General features: G+C 42.5%; 1 protein-coding gene across 3 annotated transcripts in view; it reads left to right on the top strand.

The window, feature by feature from the left end:
• The window catches only part of usp34 (ubiquitin specific peptidase 34), a 94,940-nt gene that overhangs the window by 32,929 nt on the left and 42,253 nt on the right, over positions 1-19,758 (top strand). For all 3 annotated transcript variants that reach the window (XM_051945601.1, XM_051945602.1, XM_051945603.1), the window contains exons 16-25: positions 3,382-3,500; positions 3,924-4,051; positions 4,454-4,543; positions 5,171-5,266; positions 7,304-7,386; positions 17,043-17,197; positions 18,193-18,306; positions 18,399-18,498; positions 18,687-18,849; positions 18,950-19,076. In XM_051945601.1, the coding sequence (XP_051801561.1) occupies positions 3,382-3,500; positions 3,924-4,051; positions 4,454-4,543; positions 5,171-5,266; positions 7,304-7,386; positions 17,043-17,197; positions 18,193-18,306; positions 18,399-18,498; positions 18,687-18,849; positions 18,950-19,076 (1,175 nt within the window). The remainder of the gene's footprint in view (positions 1-3,381; positions 3,501-3,923; positions 4,052-4,453; positions 4,544-5,170; positions 5,267-7,303; positions 7,387-17,042; positions 17,198-18,192; positions 18,307-18,398; positions 18,499-18,686; positions 18,850-18,949; positions 19,077-19,758) is intronic.

The following is a 19,758-nucleotide window of genomic DNA, read 5'->3' on the forward strand; positions in this document are numbered from 1 at the left end:
TGCGGGTTTTTCTTTCATTAACCAAGGGATACCAACAATTTTGTCCACGTGTGTATAGGGCTGGGTATCAATCTAAAAGTTTCGATACCGGTACCAATTCCGATACCTTCACTTCGATACCGGTTCCTAAACGATACTTTTTTCGATACCAGTTTTACAATATATACTCTAACAGAATGAAAATTGCAGTACACATTACTTTTCACATCTTGAGTTTAATTTTCCAGTGATTTCCAGTGCAAAAGAACATTTGCAAGCAATGTACAGTTCAGTACATTCTGAGCCACCTTCGGCCCCGGACCCTTCCTGGCCGACCCGGAGCCGGTCGCGGCGCACCACCGCGGAGGAAATGCGCCAGGCGGGGGACGGCCCGCACCCGGTGAGAGGTCCGGCGAGGGGATCCTCCCGCACCGAGCGGCCGCCCCTGGCCCGCCGAGTTGAATCTCCCGGGCGGACTGCGCGGACCCCACCCGTTTACCTCTTAACGGTTTCACACCCTCTTGAACTCTCTCTTCAAAGTTCTTGTCAACTTTCCCTTAAGGTACTTGTCGACTATCGGTCTCGTGCCGGTATTTAGCCTTAGATGGAGTTTACCACCCGCTTTGGCATATACTGCACCGCGCACTATTGGCGTCTGTGGCGATGGGCGTGGGAGAGCTCAGCTGCAGAGGGGAGAGGTGTGGAGGAGGGTGTGTGGAACCAGCGTCAGGTTAATTAGCGCAGCTGGCACCAATTAGACTCACCTGATTCTCTCGGCAGTAACAGACTGAAGCAGAGGACAAAAGACAGACGGACAGAGAGGACGGGGGAACGGACGAGGGGAGGACAGCGGACAGGACGAGGTCCGGTGGAGCGGGCAGCTTATCGAACGAGATCCTGTGGAGATCCGGCTGACGCTGAGACTGTTTACCGGAGGAGAACCGGCGGAGAGCCGGCGGACGTTGAGACTGTTTACCGGACGAGGTCCGGTGTAGCGCCGGGCAAGGAAGAGAGACTGTTTATTTACATTGAGACGGTGTGGTGAATAAAAGACTTTGTCTGCATTGGCCGAACTGCCGTGGTTATTGTGTTGAGCAGAGCCGCAGACAGGTTCTCCTGTTACAGCGTCCATTTTACAAAAGTAGAGCCACGTTTTAGACCTCAGAGGCATCTTTTCCCACTTCGACGACATGCTAAACAACTGCAGTAAATTCAATGTACCTAACGTGGAACCTGTCTGTGAACGGGCAGCATGCTTTTTTCCGGCTTGCCGCAATCACGTGTAATGTTACAGTCAATCACAGGTTTGCTTTATCATAATCACGTGATAAGTACCGGAACATGGAACCGAAAGACGAGGCTTATTTCGATACTCCTTAGTACCGAAACATTTCGGTCGGTGCCATTAAAGAACCGAAGTTCGGTACTCAGCCCTACGTGTGTATGTTGAATACCTTTTAAGTAGGGTGTGCGATATGGAAAAATATAGTTTCACGATATTTTTTCAACCAGTGTCACGATACACGATACTATCACAATATTTTTTAACACGGTTTTTATGGTTATTTTTCAAGTTACTTAATAGGAGAACCACCTACAGGGTAACAAAAACTAAACGAAAGACCATTTAGACTAGTTGCTCTGGTTTTATTCTGCAACGTCTTCCAGTAAACAACAAAGTAAAGTGCGCTATATTCAAGGCACAGTTTCTCAGTAAAACAATTGTTTCAGGTTGCACTACTAGAATAAACATAAAAAGGAATAAGAATAAACAAAATAAAATACATCAATGAGGAAAGGTCAAGGCAAAGCAGTTAAATTAAAATGTAAACTTTAGACCTGAAGTGCAAAGACTTAAGCATAACTGTATCTGTTTCAAAAGGGAAAAACAATATAAATAGTAAATACCTTATTGAAAATAAATAAATATGAGAACAACAGAACCAACCAAGTGCAATACTGTCTGAATCCTGACTAGATTTAGAACATGTCTTTCAATTCTTTTTTTCTTTTTTTTTTACTTTATTTTTTGTAAGACTCATTGAACACGATCACAGATTTTTTTGCCAGGAAAATCAGTTGGTCAACTTTCTCTGGATCGAGAGTTGCACTTTGGCATGTGACAATATTGCCACCAGTGCTGAACACTCGCTCTGAAGGAACACTAGTTGCTTGAACACACAGATACTTTCTAGCTAGGTGGCTAACCCTTGGAAAGTTTCCCTCATATTTTTGCCACCATTCCAAAGGGTCCATTTCACTGTCTGCATTTGGTCCTGACAGGTAGGACTTCAATTCTGCCTCTATTGCTTCTTTTCGGGATGAAGCAGATGTGCCAGCTGCAGTTACAAGAGAGGTCTTCAAAAAGTTATCCAGTGTTTTCTTGGCTTTCTTTTTTTTTTTGGAGGGGGGGGTTCTTCCTCGGACTGTATCCGGATATTAATTTTGTTGTCCGACTATCACCACCACCCCCGGGCGGAAAGAATATGTGGCACTACTGTCTTCCTTCCGCCTTCGGCCCACATCGGCTCATGTCGGCTCATCCCGTCCTGTGATTGCATAAAAATATATACATGTCTATGACATATAGACATATGTCTATGTGATCACCCCTTCCTCCCCGCAGACGAAAATATTCCGAGCTCGTCTCTTCCCTTCGGCCCCCTTCGGCTCATCCCGTCGTGTTCGGCTCATCTCGGCTCCTCCGTACGTGTTTGTAAACACCACCCGAATGGCCGGGTTGCTGCCGACTCTGACGTCACGCTTCACCGCGTTGCATAAACACAAGACAAGATGCTGAAGCCTTCTGCTGTTTGGGAATTCATCAGTTTAACTGAAGACAAAACGAAGGCAAAATTTGGACCCGAGAGACCAGACGAACGGATCCGAATATTTGGGCCATCTCCGCCACAAGCAGCAGCCGCGGCCCCTCTGGGCCGTCTCCGCCACAAGCCCCGCTCCTGAGAACACAACAGATTTTCAACAAGGCAACGCATTGCGTCGCAGCACAACAGTGATGCGTTGTTAGCTTGTAGATCTTTTATTTTTGGTAAACGACACTGTCGTACCATACAAGTATAGAGCTGCAAATCATAGAACGTGCATTCACTGTCTAATGCAGTGACTTTATCACGAGATATACAATAACTCTAAAAAGGCCTGTCATGGAGACTTTTCTATCGTCATGACGATAGGTCTCGCCTTATCGCACACCTCTACTTTTAAGTGTATTTCCCTTATGTTTTTTTCTCAATTAACTAAGACTACAGAAGCATAAAAATAGGTCTCCCCAATCATCCCCAGTATGTTTTTTTTGTGTCCTGTAAGGGGTCCTTTGTAGAACAAAACTAAGAGATAATTAACGAAAGACAGTAATTTCTGGAATGCTCCGTATCTCTGCAGGTCCAGCTGTTCATAAACATCAATACTCCAGCAGCCACGCCGTCACCGACATCAACCTAGATAATGTTTGTAAGAAGGGCAACACTCTTCTGTGGGACCTGGTGCAGGATGAAGACGCGGTACGACTTCAGTTCCAGTTCTTTGTACACATACCTCTGTTGATGTTCATGCAGTTAAAGAGATGCTGCTTTACCAACCTGAAAACAGCCACAGGATGTGGTGACCTCCTGCAGAAAAGTAGAATAATCATGATATGAGAAATAGAAGCTTAGATAATGAATTTTTAAAAATTCACAGAACAATTTAATAATCTTTGGTCGCACACACACACACACACACTGGACATTACATAAATAAAAGTTATAACCAGGTTATTACAGTAATGCTTCAATTACAAACTGATCTAAATTGTTCAGCCAGTCAGAGCTGATTATATGCAAGTCAAAGCCGGAAATGCTGCAACAATTTGCAGTTTAATTGTCTTTGTCCAGCGCTTTCCCGTTGACCAGTGTGATCTCATCTTTAATTTGCTTTGTGTGTAGATTCATCTGTCTGAAGGTCTGATTAACGAGGCAGAGAAGCTGCTATGTTCGCTGGTCTGTTGGTTCACTGACAGACAGATCCGAATGCGGTTCATCGAGGGTTGCCTTGACAACTTGGCCCATCACCGGTAAGACTGACCGTACTACAGCATCAGTGTGCTTTTATCGTGGCCTTTCTGTTAGCCTCTTCTTTTGTTGTTGTTGTCAACATGTTTGAATTTACATAAGGTTTGATCGTTAAGAAGTGGACAAAATTAAACAAGATCATCTAATTTGGATCTTCAAACTAAATGTAACTGTGAGCAATATAGAAAACATGGAAAACCCTGAACATTGATGATTTCTGGGCTCCTAACAGAAGTTGGTGTTGTGACTTGAGAGAAGGATGAAAGTTACATTTTACAAAAAGCACAATTTTTTGATAACCCCTTGTGCACAGAGACGAGTAACTACTCCTCTCACTGAACACTTGAATGCTTTTATTCTGTCTGTGGACCCTGTGAGAAACGTGACTCTTTGTTTTCCCACAGGTCTGTTGTGGTTTCGCTGCGTCTACTACCCAAACTCTTCGGCACTTTTCAGCAGTTTGGCTCCAGCTACGACACACATTGGATTACTATGTAAGTAACATGTCGGAGAAAAAATTCAAAAACTGCAAATCTGTGTGTCAGAACATCTCTCCTGTCAAACAGTGTAGCCAGCCCCCTCTGTGTGCATACCTGTATGTGAAGTAGAAAGTAGCTCCGCTTACAGCAGCTACAACAGCAACATGCTGCTGACACACCAGTGCTTCCTCTCATATAACATATCAGTCAGATGGACCAACCTGAAACTTTCCCTTTTGTGCTATTACTACATTTTCCTGCTGTTACTTACGTACTTTTACTTTTCAGTTCAAATTTCATGCAGGACATTTATCTATAATAGTGTTTTTTTATGTTGCTCTACTGATGCTAGTACGTAGGTAAAGGGTCTAAATGCTTCTTCCAGCACTGCTGCAAGGTTCTGAAATGCTCCCATAGAGAAAGTTACACATATTATATATTATAAATTGATGTATTTTCTAAACACTTGCCACATTTTCTTCTCTGTACCAAAATACTACAGTTCCTCTTAGTTGTTACATTTCTCCTTAACACAGTTACACGACTCAAAGAAACGCAACAATCAAAAGCATTTAAGTCCTTCTGATATCTGTAAAAATGGATTTTGTTTTGTGCTGTTGATGTGGTTGTTGGATGTTTCAGGTGGGCTGAGAAGGAGCTGCACATGATGAAGCTGTTCTTTGACAACCTGCAACACTACATTCAAGAAGTGCGAGAACATCGACACAAGTTTGCACTGTGAGTCTGTCATCCTCTCACATCAGTCACATGCAAGTTTTGGTTAAATATAAAGAATATCCACATGACACAGTGTCATCCCTGAGTATTTCTCCTTGAACCAACCTGATATTATAACTGCTTTGTTTGTTTGTCATTATTTTAACTTGATGTGACAGAGAGAAATTCCCAGTCTGATTTAAACATTCCAGCGTTTGAGTTTTGATCCTGTATGTGATGATGTGAAGCTGTATGTGTTACGTATTATGAGGCCTAATTTTCTGTTAATGAGGTCATTTTTGTGAGTTCTGTCTTTGTGAAAATCACCACAAATCATGACAACCGAATTGTTTGTCTTTAAAACCTGCTTTCTTTGTTTTACAATTACAAACTAGAAGAACACTCAGAGAGCAGTACTCCTCCAAGGCTGCTCATTCCTCCATATGGCATTGACAGAAAAGCAGCATTTAAAAACAATGCAGCATTTGTTTATTAGTTATTGATGATCAGAAATCACTGCAAAATACAAACAAAATGACCTAGCGCTGAGCACAGGCATGTGTTCTGCATGTGTGCGTTATGCATGGATACAGAATCATGTGACCTAAATATGTATCAGGCAGCAGGAACTGATGGGCCTCAGAAACACCCCCACAATTTAATCAGTTGTTCCTTGTATAATTTCTGACAGATAAGTCCACAGCGACGGATTTGTAGTAGGATCACAATCAGCTGACGCAGTGTTCACTTGTCATAGTTACAGTGACTCTGTACTGCTATCTGACAGTGATACAGAAATCTTTAACAAATCCATGGATCCAGATTGTAAGCTGCATCACTGCCAAAATCTAATCACTTGGTCCTTGTGTCATTTCTGACCTTCCCTGAAAATTCCATCCAAATCGATCAGTCTGTTTTTGAGTAATGTAGTGCACAGACAAACAGTTGTCACCTAACTCCACCGTGTTCTTTGGTGAAGTAATAAAACAGCACATAGAGACTGGAGCTTAATTCATCAGTTCCCTGACAGAAGTATGTGGAGACTGTATGTGGATGATATTCCAGCCTTCATCCACAGTCCCTCTAAGTTCCACACTTGATGTCTCTTTCTGAGGAATTTGGCTTCTTAGCAGAAACAAACTGGCTTCAGTTTACACTTTCAAGGTGCATTCACATTACATTTACAGTCAATAAATGTTCACATTCTCTATGGAAATCTGAATGACAGACAAATGCAGTAGAAATAGAAATTCAGTTCTCTTTCTGTTTCTCTTTAGGCTCACAGTTCATTAAAATAAATGTCTTCCCTATTGGAAAATCACTCCAGTCTATTATTTCCACATTTGTTTGGTATAAAATGCAATCTGACTAGAAGTCTTTAACCACTCAGAGAAATTATGTTGAGGCTGAACGCTCTGAAGCTAATTTTAGACTTTGTTCTGGGAATTTGTGGGGTAGAGATCTGCTGAAGGCCTCTAACAGTTTCCTCCCGCTAGATTGGATCTGAGGACCCTGGATTTGATTGAAATGGGAAACATTAAAGATGCCTCTTCTAATCCTACCCATCAGCAAACTGATCTAAATGACCCTCTCTGAAACCTGCTTAACACCTCTTCAATTACATTTGATAGCTTAGCTCAGCAATACTTCGTACAGCCTTTGCTCTTTGAGGTCTGCTGCCACCTTTAGTCATTACATGGTGGGATATTTGTGAAGTGACTGCGACCTAAAACAGTATTTTCTGGAAAAAAAGCAATGACTTACTTAGACTAGGGATCTTAAAACACCGGATGAGTATTTTGTTAACTGGCATAGCTGCTACCAGGAGGCCTTCTCACCCTCCTGTTGTTTTAATTCGTATGCTTTGTTCAGTCATTGTGGCCTGTGTATTTGTTTAAATCTTTGAAGTTCAATTAAAAAAGTTGATTACAATAAAACATGAACAGAAATATCACACGAGGGAGCGACACAGGCATATCAGCTGAATCATATTCTCTGTCTTTTTTAGAGATTGTCATTGCTAATTCTGCTGTGCACCTCCTCTGTGTGTTGCTGCAGGTACAGCCACAGTGCAGAGGTCCAGGTCCGTCTACAGTTCCTCACCTGCGTCTTTTCCACCCTGGGCTCTCCAGACCACTTCAGTAAGATTCAGCTTCATTTCTACTGCTCGGTGAACAGAATCATACCTGGACTGGTTGCACAACTACACACGTGGACAAAATTGTTGGTACCCCTCAGTTAAAGAAGGAAAAACCCACAATTCTCACTGAAATCACTTGAAACTCACAAAAGTAACAATAAATAAAAATTTATTGAAAATTAAATAATCAAAAACAGCCATTACTTTTGAATTGTTGATTAACATAATTATTTTTAAAAAACAAACTAATGAAACAGGCCTGGACAAAAATGATGGTACCTCTATAAAAGATTGAAAACTATTTGACCAGAGTGACATGATTAACTCAGGTGTGTCATTTAATTGACATCACAGGTGTTTCCAAACTCATAATCAGTCAGTCTGCCTATTTAAAGGGAGACAAGTAGTCACCCTGCTGTTTGGTGAAAAGGTGTGTACCACACTGAACATGGACAACAGAAAGCGAAGGAGAGAATTGTCCCAGGACATCTGAAAAAAAATTATAGACAAACATCTTAAAGGTAAAGGCTATAAGACCATCTCTAAACAGCTTGAAGTTCCTGTGACAACAGTGGCTCATATTATTCAGAAGTTCAAGACCCACGGGACAGTAGCCAACCTCCCTGGACGTGGCCGCAAGAGGAAAATTGATGACAAATTGAAGAGACGGATCGTTGGAATTGTATCCAAAGAGCCCAGAGCAACCTCCAAAGAAATTAAAGGTGAACTCCAAGGCCAAGGTACATCAGTGTCAGATCGCACCATTCGTCGTTGTTTGAGCCAAAGTGGACTTCATGGGAGACGACCAAGGAGGACACCACTGCTGAAAAAAACTCATAAAAAAGCGAGAGTGGAATTTGCAAAAATGCATGTTGACAAGCCACAAAGCTTCTGGGAGAATGTCCTTTGGACAGATGAGACCAAACTGGAGCTTTTTGGTAAGGCACATCAACTCTATGTTCATAGACTGAAAAACCAAGCATACGAAGAAAAGAACACTGTCCCTACGGTGAAACATGGAGGAGGCTCAGTAATGTTTTGGGGCTGCTTTGCTGCATCTGGCACAGGGTGTCTTGAAAGTGTGCAAGGTACGATGAAATCTGAAGACTATCAAGGCATTCTGGAGAGAAATGTGCTGCCTAGTGACACAAAGCTTGGTCTCAGTCGCAGGTCATGGGTCTTCCAACAGGACAACGATCCAAAACACACAGCCAAAAACACCCAAGAATGGCTGAGAGAAAAGCGTTGGACTATTCTAAAGTGGCCTTCTATGAGCCCAGATCTGAATCCCATTGAACATATGTGGAAGGAGCTGAAACATGCCATTTGGAGAAGACACCCATCAAACCTGAGACAACTGGAGCTGTTTGCTCATGAGGAGTGGGCCAAAATACCTGTTGACAGCTGCAGAACGCTCATTGACAAATACAGAAATCGTTTAATTGCAGTGATTGCCTCAAAAGGTTGTGCAACAAAATATTAAGTTATGGGTACCATCATTTTTGTCCAGCCCTATTTCATTAGTTTGTTTTTTAAAATAATTATGTTAATCAACAATTCAAAAGTGATGGCTGATTTTGATTATTTAATTTTCAATAATTAGGGTCCGAGCACCGAGGGTGCGAAGGACAGGCGGTGCCAGGGCACCGACTGTCCAAGGCACCAGCGGTGCCAAGGACCCTATTGAAACCCTAGGGTTTATTATTATTAGGGTCCGAGCACCGAGGGTGCGAAGGACAGGCGGTGCCAGGGCACCGACTGTCCAAGGCACCAGCGGTGCCAAGGACCCTATTGAAACCCTAGGGTTTATTATTATTATTATTATTATTATTATTATTATTAGGGTCCGAGCACCGAGGGTGCGAAGGACAGGCGGTGCCAGGGCACCGACTGTCCAAGGCACCAGCGGTGCCAAGGACCCTATTGAAACCCTAGGGTTTATTATTATTATTATTTTTTTTTTTTTTTTTTTTTTTTTTTTTTTTCTCCCGTAAAGTAAATTGGCTTTTTGGCGGCCTTATCATACTCCAAAACGCGTGAAATTTGGCATGCACATCAGGACTGGCGAAAAATTTGATATTTTATGGGAGTTGCGCATGTGCGTGGCAAAATGGCTCTATAGCGCCACCTGCAAACTTGAAAAAGTAGTCATTAGGCCAACTGCCACAATGTTTCATGTACAGCTACAATATTTGGTGGGCATATGCAGAACATCTGGACACACCAAAAAGTCAATTACAGCCACGCCCTAAACCCAACAGGAAGTCGGCCACCTTCAATTTGCTGTAAATTTTTCAAACTTAATCGCTCCTCGGGAAATGACTTGCCTTTTTGGCGGCCTTATCATGAACCAAAACGCGTGAAATTTGGCGTGCACATCAGGACTGGCGAAAAATTTGATATTTTATGGGAGTTGCGCATATGTGTGAAAAAATGGCTCTATAGCGCCACCTGCAAAATTGAAACAGTGGTCATTAGGCCAACTTCCACAATGTTTTATTTACAGCTACAATATTTGGTGGGCATATGCACCACATCAGGACACACCAAAAAGTCAATCACAGCCACACCCTAAACCCAACAGGAAGTCGGCCATCTTGAATTTGCTGTACATTTGTCAAAATTTATAGCTCCTAGTGGATAAGTCTGAGAGAACTGAAATTTGGCCAGTACATGCACCAGACCTTTCTGATGAAAAGTTATCAAAAACTCAACCAGAAGCCAAAAGGTGTGGCCATGGCGGAGCCTCAAACAACTGATCCTTCGCCATGAAACAGGAAGTGGTGTCTAATTCTTCTCAACATGCTCCAATCTGCCTGAAACTTTACATGTATGATGACAGTCCTGTCCTGATGTCATCCACATAGGGATATTCATTGACAGTCATAGCGCCACCTTGTGGTTTCAGGAAATAGACATCTTTTACACTTTCATGCCCTATTGTTACCCGGTTGATCATATTCACTTCAAATGCAGTGACAACAGCCTAAACACATTGATGATGCATCCCAGTGAAAATGGTGACTTGTCATCAAAGGGCGTGTCTGTGGCGGCCAAACCAATTTCGATGTTTCGCCATGAAAATTTAACGATTCATATCTCAGCTGAACAACATCCTATCTGCCTCAGACTTCACATGCTGGATACCAGGTCCAGTCTGAACACATCCACACTCATAAATTTTGAAAAAGTCATAGCGCCACCTGTTGGTAATAGTAAGTTTAAGGCCTTATATTTTCAGGTACAATGGCCCCAAACTTGGTGATATCATGCTGGAAATTGGTCAGTCGAGTCTTCACCTCTTGACAATCACACACTGTGAAGGGTGTGACATTTCATGCAACGCTGTTGCCGTAGCAACCAAATATCGCCATGAAAAACAAAGCCCTTTCTGACAGGTTAGGAATACTCCAATGCTCACAAAATTACCACACACATCACCATTGACCCAAGGAACAACACTGTATGCATCTCGGCACTGCACATGCTATAGCGCCCCCTACAGTATTTTTAACAAACAGCCCCCCCAGCACGTTTCACCTACATCCATGAAATTTGGGAGGCTTATAGAGCACATCAGGACGCACAAAAAAGCCTCTTGGAGCCATGTCCTAAACCCAACAGGAAGTCGGCCATCTTGGATTAATTGTGAGATTTTTGATGATTTTTCTCATTTTTGAGAGTTAATACCTCCTAGGGGATAATTCCAGGAGACCTGAAATTTTGTCAGTCCACACAGCAGGACTTGGTTTGGAAAAGTTATCAAAAGTTTAACCAGAAGCCAAATGGCGTGGCCATGGCGACCATTAGAGTTTTGATGCTTCGCCATGAAACAACAACTGCTGTATAACTCTCCTCTGCATGCTCCAATCTGCCTCAAACTTTCCATGTGTGATCACAATCCAATCCTGATCACATCTACAGGCCAACAGACACTCTCAGTTGCAGCGCCACCTGTTGGAGGGACAATAAATGCTGTATAACTGGCCTCTACATGATCAAATCAGCCTGAAACTTTTCATGAGTGATCAGAGTCCAGCCCTCATCACATCCACTGTTTGAAATACACTCTGAGTTACAGCGCCACCTGGTGGTGGATGGGCGGGAAATGCTGTATAACTAGTCTGAACATGCTCCAATCTGGCTGAAATTTTACGTGTGATTAAACTCTGGTCCAGATGTGATTCAGAGGCCGACACACACTCTCAGTCACAGTGCCACCTGGTGAACGTGCATGGATTCGCCGACCAGCGTGGATGCGAGGACCCGTCCATCGCTGCTTGCAGCTTTAATTATTATTATTATTATTATTATTATTATTATTTTTTATTTTTTTTTATTTTTTTTTTTCTCCCGTAAAGTAAATTGGCTTTTTGGCGGCCTTATCATACTCCAAAACGCGTGAAATTTGGCATGCACATCAGGACTGGCGAAAAATTTGATATTTTATGGGAGTTGCGCATGTGCGTGGCAAAATGGCTCTATAGCGCCACCTGCAAACTTGAAAAAGTAGTCATTAGGCCAACTGCCACAATGTTTCATGTACAGCTACAATATTTGGTGGGCATATGCAGAACATCTGGACACACCAAAAAGTCAATTACAGCCACGCCCTAAACCCAACAGGAAGTCGGCCACCTTCAATTTGCTGTAAATTTTTCAAACTTAATCGCTCCTCGGGAAATGACTTGCCTTTTTGGCGGCCTTATCATGAACCAAAACGCGTGAAATTTGGCGTGCACATCAGGACTGGCGAAAAATTTGATATTTTATGGGAGTTGCGCATATGTGTGAAAAAATGGCTCTATAGCGCCACCTGCAAAATTGAAACAGTGGTCATTAGGCCAACTTCCACAATGTTTTATTTACAGCTACAATATTTGGTGGGCATATGCACCACATCAGGACACACCAAAAAGTCAATCACAGCCACACCCTAAACCCAACAGGAAGTCGGCCATCTTGAATTTGCTGTACATTTGTCAAAATTTATAGCTCCTAGTGGATAAGTCTGAGAGAACTGAAATTTGGCCAGTACATGCACCAGACCTTTCTGATGAAAAGTTATCAAAAACTCAACCAGAAGCCAAAAGGTGTGGCCATGGCGGAGCCTCAAACAACTGATCCTTCGCCATGAAACAGGAAGTGGTGTCTAATTCTTCTCAACATGCTCCAATCTGCCTGAAACTTTACATGTATGATGACAGTCCTGTCCTGATGTCATCCACATAGGGATATTCATTGACAGTCATAGCGCCACCTTGTGGTTTCAGGAAATAGACATCTTTTACACTTTCATGCCCTATTGTTACCCGGTTGATCATATTCACTTCAAATGCAGTGACAACAGCCTAAACACATTGATGATGCATCCCAGTGAAAATGGTGACTTGTCATCAAAGGGCGTGTCTGTGGCGGCCAAACCAATTTCGATGTTTCGCCATGAAAATTTAACGATTCATATCTCAGCTGAACAACATCCTATCTGCCTCAGACTTCACATGCTGGATACCAGGTCCAGTCTGAACACATCCACACTCATAAATTTTGAAAAAGTCATAGCGCCACCTGTTGGTAATAGTAAGTTTAAGGCCTTATATTTTCAGGTACAATGGCCCCAAACTTGGTGATATCATGCTGGAAATTGGTCAGTCGAGTCTTCACCTCTTGACAATCACACACTGTGAAGGGTGTGACATTTCATGCAACGCTGTTGCCGTAGCAACCAAATATCGCCATGAAAAACAAAGCCCTTTCTGACAGGTTAGGAATACTCCAATGCTCACAAAAATTACCACACACATCACCATTGACCCAAGGAACAACACTGTATGCATCTCGGCACTGCACATGCTATAGCGCCCCCTACAGTATTTTTAACAAACAGCCCCCCCAGCACGTTTCACCTACATCCATGAAATTTGGGAGGCTTATAGAGCACATCAGGACGCACAAAAAAGCCTCTTGGAGCCATGTCCTAAACCCAACAGGAAGTCGGCCATCTTGGATTAATTGTGAGATTTTTGATGATTTTTCTCATTTTTGAGAGTTAATACCTCCTAGGGGATAATTCCAGGAGACCTGAAATTTTGTCAGTCCACACAGCAGGACTTGGTTTGGAAAAGTTATCAAAAGTTTAACCAGAAGCCAAATGGCGTGGCCATGGCGACCATTAGAGTTTTGATGCTTCGCCATGAAACAACAACTGCTGTATAACTCTCCTCTGCATGCTCCAATCTGCCTCAAACTTTCCATGTGTGATCACAATCCAATCCTGATCACATCTACAGGCCAACAGACACTCTCAGTTGCAGCGCCACCTGTTGGAGGGACAATAAATGCTGTATAACTGGCCTCTACATGATCAAATCAGCCTGAAACTTTTCATGAGTGATCAGAGTCCAGCCCTCATCACATCCACTGTTTGAAATACACTCTGAGTTACAGCGCCACCTGGTGGTGGATGGGCGGGAAATGCTGTATAACTAGTCTGAACATGCTCCAATCTGGCTGAAATTTTACGTGTGATTAAACTCTGGTCCAGATGTGATTCAGAGGCCGACACACACTCTCAGTCACAGTGCCACCTGGTGAACGTGCATGGATTCGCCGACCAGCGTGGATGCGAGGACCCGTCCATCGCTGCTTGCAGCTTTAATTTTTTATTTATTGTTACTTTTGTGAGTTTCAAGTGATTTCAGTGAGAATTGTGGGTTTTTCCTTCTTTAACTGAGGGGTACCAACAATTTTGTCCACGTGTGTAAATGCTGTTGTACAATACGATTACCCTCATTTCTAAATGCCTCTTTAATTTATAAACTTCTCTTTAGGCATGAGGATCGTCTGTATTAAAGATGATCTCATAACTGTTAGGAACATTGAATGATTGTAGGTGATAGGTCACCAAAATAGTGTTTCTCACTCATCTCTTGTGATATCTATCTATACTGATAGGTTTTCATGCTCACAACACTGCATTCCAAATACAACGCCACATTTTTGCATAATAAAAATGCAACTTTCTCCATGTCGAGTTTCCTGTCAGAGAAAAGCACCAACAGCTGAGGAGGCTGCAAAGTCACACTGAGAATTGAAAACAGTTGTGGGCTTTTAGAAATGGTTAGAAAACTATGCGATTTGTATAAATCCACCTAAACGGGCCAAAACAGTTTCCCAGCTGTTTTTCTTGGCCTTACCAACAATGGTGTTTTTCCCAAAGAAAAGCATATTTAACAGTAGTTTGGAAATGAACGCCATGTGCGTCTGGTTTTCCTGTGAGTCTTCGGGGAACGATGCTAAAATAGAGCTCATTATGCAACCTGACCTGCTTCGTTCAGTCCAAAGCTCCGGCTGTCCGTGTGTCTGTGTGTGTGTGTGTGTGATGTAACTCTGAATAAAATGACAATGTGTCTAATAGTACTTTACCACATTTACCCTAGCCAGACCACCCACAGTGAACAAACTTAATTTACATGCAGCTAATCTGGCTCAGTAAGTGTAACATATTTTAAAGCCTCAGTTGCTGTACAAGAAACGGCAGGTTAGATTGTGAAGAGGAGTGCACTCACTTGTGGAATTTGGAAAGCTTTATTCCAGACCAGGAAAGTCTCCAAATTTACTATAAACTGTCCAGAAAAGCAGAAATATCTTTGCAGGAGTACTAACTACAGGCTGCTTGTACCCGTTGACTCCTACAGAAAACCAACTGTGACGTATCAGGTGGTTCTACGATTATTTATGTGTAATTTTGTAATCATTTCTGTTGCTTGTCGGTTAATTGCTGCATTTTAAATCCCTTAATCTGGCTTATTTTCTTTTTCAGTATCTAAGATGTACATTATGACAAATCTTTTGTGAGATACAGACAGGTGACATTTTACAGAAGAAGCCTGAACCCTTGACCCCTGCACTGAGGAGATCCAGTGACTCTGTAATGCTGTGGGGGTCTGCTATGGTTTGTGTCCACTTATCCCCGATGTACGAAGGTTCATTGAGTAGTTTAACGTGTAGGACATCTGTATAAAACGCTACGGCCTTCACAGTGACCACATTTCAACCCACTTAAACACCTGTAGGACAAATCTTCATCCTCCCAGGAGAGTCCAGGAGAATCAATGCCGAGATGCAGTAAAACTGTTTTGGGGCCATGTGGTGGCCTAACACCTTACTAAACACCTTTAAGCCCTTTACAGGGCACTCATCGAAGAATTTTGAAGTTCAAAATTTCAACCTTAGTGTTATTAGAGGACATACGTCTTTCTTACTTTTGTGACATTTTTCAAAATTTTCATGTTGGAATTCAAGGTCAATGAAGTTACCATATATGGTTCCTTGACTGTTAGTGGTTAAAAAGAAAGAATTCCATGAAATGTATATGTCATCATTTAGCACAACCGCTCAACCTTACAATGTGTGAGTTTCATCAACTAACTAATGGTTAGTTCTGATGTTTTAACTGCAAATATGGAAGAAGACCGAACTGCAAGTCCGTTTTTTTTTTTTACAAACTTTGGAGAATAGAGAACATTTGAGACCTTCCAGGCCTCTGCTGATTGGTCAAATGCCACGATGTCATGTTCTGTAACTTAGATTGATGTTCTGTGATTGGCTGGGTGGAAACCACATGCTTCTTGACCTCACTGAGAGCAATGCCATATTTAATGTGTGCAGAAGTTAGCAATATGATCACTTGCCTGATGAAGAGTGAAGACACTTTGTTTGTTTGTATTTAATTTATATGTTTAGTGTTTTTTCCTTTTTTGTTGTCTGTTGTATCACTTTAAGAAATAATGGACCTGAAGAAGTGCAAGTATCCAAAAACAAGTAAAGCACTCAGAGAGCTCAGTGCTCTGCCAAGGCTGCTCAGTTGTGTCATTTCCAGTGGCTGAAGTCTTTAAAGAATATTGTGGTCCTCAGCGTGGATTAGTAGTAGGATCACAATCATGGGATCGTCAGCAGGCAGCTGGCGTAGTGTTTAATGGTTGTCATGGTTACACAGTGTTTCCCCTCCCATATAACCAGCGAGGTGGCCCGCCTCGTCGGTATAGGGCACCGCCTCATTAAAATACTGCCGACATTGCCGCCTCACTGGTCCGCGGCAAACCCCCTCTAACCCCCCACCCCCGGTCAACAACTTTCAGCTGAAAGTGACCCCACCACCTCACAGCCATTTCAACCCAGGGGAAACACTGTTACAGTGATGCCGTGTGGCTACCTGACAATGATCCAGAAATCTTTATCAAATCCGTGGATCCAGACTATAAGCTGCATCACTGCCAGAATCTAATCACTTGGTCCTTGTCTCATTTCTGACCTTCCCTAAAAATTCCATCCAAATCTGTTAGTCTGTTTTTGAGTAATGTACAGACAGACACACAACACCCGTCGTCACATAACTCCGCCTCCTTGACAGAGTAATAAAATACATTAGATATATCAGACTAATAAAACAAAGCGTAGAGCTTTAGAAGCACTTTTGCTTTTTAAAACTGCAAATCATCTCTTACATTTTCCTTCAATCCTCAGTCCTGACCTGTGTATCTCAGGCAGCTAAAGCTGGAGAGGGAAAGATTGTCATTAGTTTGTGTTCCAGGAGGTATCGGCAGTAGGAAGTGAGTCTATGTTCACTGAGCTCCTGTGTTTGTTTGTGTCTCTCAGGACTGAGTCTGGAGCAGGTGGACATCCTGTGGCACTGTCTAGTGGAGGACGCTGAATGCTACGACGACGCGCTGCACTGGTTCCTCAATCAGGTCCGCAGCAAGGACCAGCACGCTATGGGCATGGAGACCTACAAACACCTCTTCCTGGAGAAGGTACGCTACAATACACAAGACTCACAAGTTTACTAAGCTGCAGGTTTTCTCTGTTACTTTGAATCTACTTTTGAAAAACCTGGAAAACTGCTGAAGTGAAAATGAGAGATTAGTAAAACATAGCAGCTACCAAATGAGGCATGACTTCGCTAATCCGTGACCGATTTCCTTCTTTTGTTACGTGTTGCTCAGAGGTACTTTCTAAACCACTGTCAGGTGAACGATGAAACATGTTCCCTTTTTCAGTTTTTTTTTTAATTTTCTATTGCATTTATTAAACTTTAATCATATTTAGTACATGTTTTTCTTTAGTTTATTTTCTTCGTTTTCAAATCGTTCTTGTACATGTAAACACCAATATAAGTGTCCCAATGAGTGTAAATAGGAATAATATACCACTCATACTGTGTATTTGCAACCTTAAATGTATATAAACTGGTGTATGTGTAGGAATGTTTTCATTTTCCTGACATTAAAGGTTAAATTAGGGACATGATGAAGAACTGGCTTTGGTACATAAGATGTTTGAAAATATAAAAGAACTTGAAAAAAATCAAGCAGGCATAGAACAATGGTAGCACATTAGACAAACTGCAGTTAAAATGGTTCATGAGGATGTCTTCCAGATAGTTTAACTGGTTGAGCGAGTGACCCATGAACGCAGCAGCCTGGGTTTGATTCCAGCTCACAGCACTTTACTGCATATCTTCTCCCCGTTCTTCTCCCTGCCTTCCTGTCTGCCTATCAAATAAAGCCAACAAAAGACCAAAAAAAAGGTTCATGTGGATGCCATCTATGGAGCAGCCTCTTTGAAATCAAGGCTATTCCAAGCAAATTCCATAATCATACCAGATAATGACAAAGATAAAGCTGTGGTTTTGTGTTGTGGGTTTAGGAACTGGGACGTTTTTTAATTATTTTTACAGGAATGATTCTCTGGACAGCTCCAGTGAAGGCGCTGCTGTGTGTTGATTTGTTTTTGTTTGTGCTTCCAGATGCCGCAGCTGAAACCAGAGACCATCAGCATGACGGGCCTCAACCTCTTTCAGCACCTCTGTAACCTGGCCCGCCTCGCCACCAGCGCACTGGACAACGCCTCCAGCTGTGAGGTATGCAGGCTCTTTAACCTAGTATTCCAGCAACAAATGCAATCTTCAGTCAGATTTGAGTAGATGGTTAATTTGTTCCTGTGTGTCTCCAGCTGTGTGGGATGGACCAGCTTTGGGGGATCGCGCTGAGAGCTCAGTCTGCTGATATCAGCCGTGCTGCCATCCAGTACATCAACTCCTACTACATCAATGGTCAGTGTGCTGCCATTTACATACAGAGCAGTTCCTGATGCTCATTTTACTGTTGTGGATGCATTTTGATCAGAGCCAAGCTTCAATCAGTAGATTATCTTCATTTTCTCTCATCAAAACAAGAATTCTTGAAAAAAACCCCAAACCTTTTCATTTGACCATGGATTTTTACCCTTGTGTGTGTCCAGCCGGTAAGACGGGCCTGGAGAAGGAGCAGGAGTTTATCAGGAAGTGCATGGAGAGCCTTCTGATGGCCTCAGCCAATCTTGAGAAGGACTCTCACTCCAGCCTGACCAGCATTGAACGGGGGCTTCTCATGCTCAAAACACACCTGGAGGCCTTCAGACGCAGGTACACACCCCTGAGATGTTTAGAGCGGCGCGCTGTGTTGCTAAGATTATACACTTTGTAGACATCAGCAACACATTGTTTTGTTTTGTGTTTCTGGCAGGTTTGCCTACCACCTGCGGCAGTGGCAGATCGAGGGGACGGGAATCAGCAGCCACCTGAAGGCTTTGAGTGATAAACAGTCTCTGCCGCTGAGGATCGTCTGTCAGCCTGCAGGCCTGCCTGACAAGGTGACACATTCACATTGGACACAAAAAGCTGCTGATCCCCACTTACAAAGAGTTACTGTACAGCTTTTAGCTCCTGCGCTGTAACATCACTGTGGATTAACTAATGCTGGATAGCAACAGCCTAAATGACACTTCTGAAGGTGACAATCCATTTTTATTGTGCTTTATGTGTCTTGAAAACTGTGAGAAAGAATATATTGTTGCTTAAACTATCCTTCCTCAGGCACCTCCTCAACTACATAGCCTCCCAGCTTTACACGCCAATAAGAAGTTTGTCTATTTTCTACATAGAAACTGGGTAAACAATGGGTTGTTGGACTAGAAGTTTGATTTCATCTGATAAACTCAATACACACATGAATTAAGGACAACACATAAAATGATCGCTTTAAAAGAAAAAATGATCAGGAGAATAGTTTTGCTCAACGCTGTTAATCATAAACACAGGGAGAGTCTTCTTCCTGAACAGAGCAGTTTAGCAGTGTTTAAGCAAAATACACTGTAACAGCTTGTTTAGGACAAATGGATCAAATTTTTTTTGAACTGGAAAACTGGAAGACATGTTCCAGGAACACATGAGGCTTTCATTCATTTGCTTAAACAAGACACAATATGGAACGTCTAATGAACACCTGTCAGGCAAAGCAGGGGAATCATTTTCAAAATACTTGGATTATGATTT

Source organism: Acanthochromis polyacanthus, chromosome 3 (assembly GCF_021347895.1).
Source record: "Acanthochromis polyacanthus isolate Apoly-LR-REF ecotype Palm Island chromosome 3, KAUST_Apoly_ChrSc, whole genome shotgun sequence".
Taxonomy (NCBI): Eukaryota; Metazoa; Chordata; class Actinopteri; family Pomacentridae; genus Acanthochromis; species Acanthochromis polyacanthus.